We start from the raw sequence: 4,449 nt of genomic DNA, 5'->3' as shown, positions 1-4,449 counted from the left end.
TGGAGAGTCCTATGATCAATCCTCTGCCCACGCTCGACCGCAGGGAGGTCCCAAAGTACGCATCCCCAGCCAATCCCGGGAGCCCCGAGCGCCACCTTCTCCCTGAACCAAAGTATAAATACCCGCATCCCCTCTTCCTGAATATCAGGCAAATCCGTGCAGCCCGCAAGGGGCCTGGGACCCCGCGTCCACAGTCTGTCCGTCTGTGTCCCAGGCAGCTCCGCAGTCTGCGTGGGTCTTCCCGGGGCCTGTGGGTCTTCCGCCTCCCAGTGGCGTCCGCTGAACCCCCACCTCCGGGGGTCCCCCGGGGTCTCTGCCTGCTGGGTTTCTGGTCCCCTGTGGCCCGCGTGGACGTCTTTGCGGGTGGGGTCCCCAGTCCGTCCACTCTTTCACACCATGAAGGCTCCGAAATACGAGCGGGTGCCATCACGGAGCCGGATCAGGCGCTCGTCGGGCACTCGGACCACCACCTCCTCCCCGGCGTCCAGGTGCACCACGCCACCCAGGAAGCTGCTGTCCCACCAGAGGCGGAAGCTGTTGGCCCGCCCACAGGGTGACCGCCTGCTGACCAGCAGCTCCAGCTCCTTGGGGTAGCGAGGGGTGCGTTTGTAGAGTCCGTGGGTGATGGGAAGGCCACCAGTGGGCCCCTGGGGACAGCCGATGCCACCCAGCTGCACTTTGGAGTAGACATAGTAGTAGCCAGCCTCGGTGGTCACCAGGGCCCCGTTGCTGTAGTTGAGGCCCCTCAGGAAGGCCAGGCCCAGCTGCGTCTCCCACAGCAGCGGGCCCCCACTGCCCGTCAAGCTGGCATTGGCCCCTGTGGAGAGCAGAGAAGGGGAGAGCTGGTCAGCACCTGTCCCACTCCTGCTGGGTGACCCTAGGCTGGTGGCCACCCCTCTCTGAGACTTTGCCTCGCTGCTGGACTCTTTGTATGGATTGATTCACTTTATTTCCTCTTTGCAGATGAGGGAGATGGAGGCTCAGGGAAGCAGAGGAAATCGCTCATTATGCCCTTCAGCTCATCTGCTTTAGCAGGTGGAGAAACGGAGGCCAGGGGCAAAGTAATGGGAACACCAAGAGGAAACTACCACACAGAGCCAAGATGACCTGGTGCAATGCCAGCACCTGTGGTGGCAGAGCCAGAGACCAAGGCAGGACATGCCTGGGCCCAGCAGCCTCAACTTCCTGAGCCTCAGTTTCCCCCTCTGTAAAATGGAGTTATTAATGGCATTTGCTTAGCACTTTACAGAATTCCCAAGCATGTGGCAGGGCGTGACCCAGAGGTAGCCCTCTAGAGGGTTTATTAAATCAGCAGAATTAGAAATGCACTTGTCCCGGTATCCGTGGTCTCAATTTCCATGTTTCAATTACTCTTAGTCAACTGCAGTCCCCAAATAGTAAATGGAAAATTCCAGAAACAACTTAGGTTTCAAGTGATTTTCATTATAACACAGTGTTGTACCTGCTCTATTTTGTTATTCGTTATGGTTAACCTCTCACTGTGCCTAATTTATAAATCCCATTCTGTCGTAGGTGTGCATCCACAGGAAAAAATGTGGTCTGTGGTCTGGCCTTGCGGCTCAGTGGTAGGGGCCCTGATTGATCCTCGGCACCACATACAATCAAACAAAGGTATTGTGTCCAACTACAACTAAAAAATAAATATTTGAAAAAAAAATTTTTTTAAATGTGGTATGTGTGGGGTGTGATGCTCTCTTGGTTTCAGGCGTCCCGTGGGGGTCTTGGGACACAGACCCATGGACAGCCCAGGACATTACATATCCCTGGAGCCCGGGGGGCGGGGGAGGACGGCAACTCTAGAATAAATATTGAATGAATGAATAAACGAGTGCTTGGACATGCAGGGCATTGGTCTCCCAGAACCCCTGGACCCCGCCGCATACCTGCACCTAGGTCCCCCTTACCTGTGAGGTGAGCTGCTGGGTTGGCCTGGGGGGATCTCTGCTCTGGAGAGAGAGGGACAGAGGTTAGAGGCAAAGACAGTGAGAGGTAAGGGTCAGCCTCCTAGGGGTCATCACAACCATCTCCCCGTGTCAACCCCAGCCCTTCCGGAGTGACCCAAACTTCTGCTTCTCAGGCCAGGGGGAGGGGCACCTGTGTGGCTGGGACCAGTTGTGCAAATCACATTGGGCAATGGGCTGGGGGCGGGGGCAGCATGGAACCATTCCCCCTCCTTCCTGGGAACCAGGACCTCACTCACCTTGCCTCAGCTTCTCCCTGGAGCCTGCGTCTGGGTCCTAAAATGCAGAAGGAACCCACAGTGAGTACCTGCCACACCCCAGTATCCCTCAGGCATACGGCAATGACACAGCCAGACTCTGACTATGGACACCACCCTTGGACACGTACTTAGGGCCACGTGGGTGCACGGGGACATGCACACACACACACACACACCCCTCCCAGCAGCCTCTGAACCACTTGCTCTCCCTCTCTAAAAGGAGTTATGAGGAGTGCCCCCTTCGGATTTAATAAACTAAGTTGTGTAAAGCACATTACAGCGTCTGGCACTCAGTACCCCCTGTGGAGGGGTCTACTAGGTGAGCAATGCAGGTGAGCAAGGATGTCAATACATTCTTATCTGAAATGCTTGGGGCCAGAAATGTTCCAGATTTGTGGTGGGGGTTGGGAATATTTGCATAGATTTTTATCAGTTGAGCATCCCTCATCCAGAAATCCCAAACGGTCCAAAACCTGAAACTTTTAAGCATCACATTATACTCAAAGCTTTCTGGATTTTGGAGCATTCAGGATGTCAGATTTTGGGATTAAAAATACATGGACATCCAGATGGCTGGACACAAGGACACCAGCCAGGATGCCTGACAGGGCCCAGACCTCAACTTTTAAGGACAGGGAGAGGACACATGTGGACTGAGACACTTGGGCGCATGGGTGATGGGTCCAAATGAGTCACAGATGCAGAGACCATGACAAAGAGCACATCCGCACACGGGGTGTAGCAGGTGAGCGTGTGCACGTGTGGGTAGCTGTGCCCAGGACAGCAGCACTGTCCCCATGACGTGTGCCCATGGACATGCGGCCACCAGAGCTGAGGACCAGGAGACAGGACATGGACACAGAGGGACAAGACCACCTGGGACACTGTGGCACGAGCATGTGCCTGGGTGGCTCACAACATGAGGATGGCCGACTGGAATCCAACTGAGATCCAGGCCCCCAGCCCCAGATGGTCCAAGAGGACGGGGTGGGAATCTAAATGCAGGGCCGAGGGTCCAGCTAATGATAAAGCCATGCCCGAGAGTCCCTTCTCATCGGCTGTGCACTTGCTTGGGCCAGCCACTGCCGCGCACCCCACGTACCCCAAATCATGCCTCATCCCCTAGGAATCGGCCATTCTTACCCCCATTACAGAAGGGGAATCTGAGGCTTAGAGGGGTGCACGGACTCCCCTAGGCTGGCAGCGACTCGGGGTCACACACTTTCTGTCCCTCACACATGCGCAGACACACAGACACACCATGGCACAGGAGACCGCTCTGCCAGCCCCCGGCCCCACTCACCGGCAGGCGGGTGACCACTTCCCCCAGGCGCCAGTGAAGCTGCAGCAGGAACCAGCCCTGGACGGCCAGCGCGGCACCCAGCAGCAGCAGCAGGAGAGCCAGGCTGAGCCGCGCAGGGCTGCAGCACTGCCTCCTGTGGCTCGGCCCCAGCCTCCTGAATGGGATGTCTGTTTGTCCATCCACCACAAATACAGAGGGCCGCACGACTGTCTCCTCCATGTCCAATCAGACGAGGCCCAGGACGCCTGGGTAGGGCCCGCGCTGAGCGGCTTCGGCTCAGAGGAAACCACAATTGCCCAACAGCCTGGGCTCTGCAGGCTGCAGAAGGCGCCCCTGGGCTCCGGGGCTGCCTTTAATGCCAGGGTCAGCTCCTCCCCTTCCCCACGCACCTCCTCTTCTTCCTGTCCCCCAGGCCCTGCCCCCTGTCACTCTCACTGAGGCGGTCTCTCACACTTTCCAAAGACATCTGAAAATGTGACTCAGGTGCAGGTCGGGACGGGAGGCCCCAGCTCGCCTTCTCAGTGGCTTTGTTTCCTTGGTGGCCAAAGGTTTCCTGCGGAGCCCCTGTGTGGGCCACGCACTGCCCTGGGTTCAGGAGACAGCAGTGAACGAGAGGGGCAAGGTCCCTGCTCCTGTGGACCTCCTACTGCCCCGGGTGAGACACAGCCTGACAAATCAAACACTGCGGAGGTGCAGAGGCCTAAAGAGCGCTGTGCTGTGTGCCTGTGTGTGCACTCGTGTGGATCCAGGTGTATGTGCGTGTGTGAGTGTGTGCGTGCATGTGTGTGCACATGTGTGGGCATATGAGCAAGTGCACACGTGGGGCGTTGTGCACACACACGTGTTCTGTACATGTGCTTTCAGGTCACATATATGTGTGTGCAGGTGCACCTCTGTGTGTGCA

The 4,449-nt window shown here is 57.2% G+C and overlaps 1 protein-coding gene across 3 annotated transcripts; it reads right to left on the bottom strand.

The window, feature by feature from the left end:
• Window positions 1-389: 389 nt before the first annotated feature.
• On the bottom strand, window positions 390-3,764 carry Tnfsf14 (TNF superfamily member 14). Of its 3 annotated transcripts, none has more exons than XM_026404440.2 (4): window positions 3,526-3,764; window positions 2,222-2,238; window positions 1,926-1,967; window positions 390-817 (listed from the first exon to the last, which is right to left on the bottom strand). In XM_026404440.2, the coding sequence occupies exons 1-4, from the start codon at window positions 3,762-3,764 to the stop codon at window positions 390-392; spliced, it is 726 nt and encodes a 241-aa protein (XP_026260225.1). The 3 variants fall into 3 exon arrangements, with proteins under 3 accessions (XP_026260225.1, XP_026260224.1, XP_026260226.1); XM_026404439.2 differs by having other exon boundaries at window positions 2,222-2,258; window positions 3,546-3,764; XM_026404441.2 differs by having other exon boundaries at window positions 2,222-2,258; window positions 3,645-3,764.
• Between the last annotated feature and the right edge of the window lie 685 nt (window positions 3,765-4,449).

The sequence above is a fragment of the Urocitellus parryii genome, chromosome 3, assembly GCF_045843805.1.
Source record: "Urocitellus parryii isolate mUroPar1 chromosome 3, mUroPar1.hap1, whole genome shotgun sequence".
Classification (NCBI taxonomy): Eukaryota; Metazoa; Chordata; class Mammalia; order Rodentia; family Sciuridae; genus Urocitellus; species Urocitellus parryii.
Note: the sequence above shows the minus strand (reverse complement) of the source record. Positions and strands in the feature narration are given on the sequence as shown.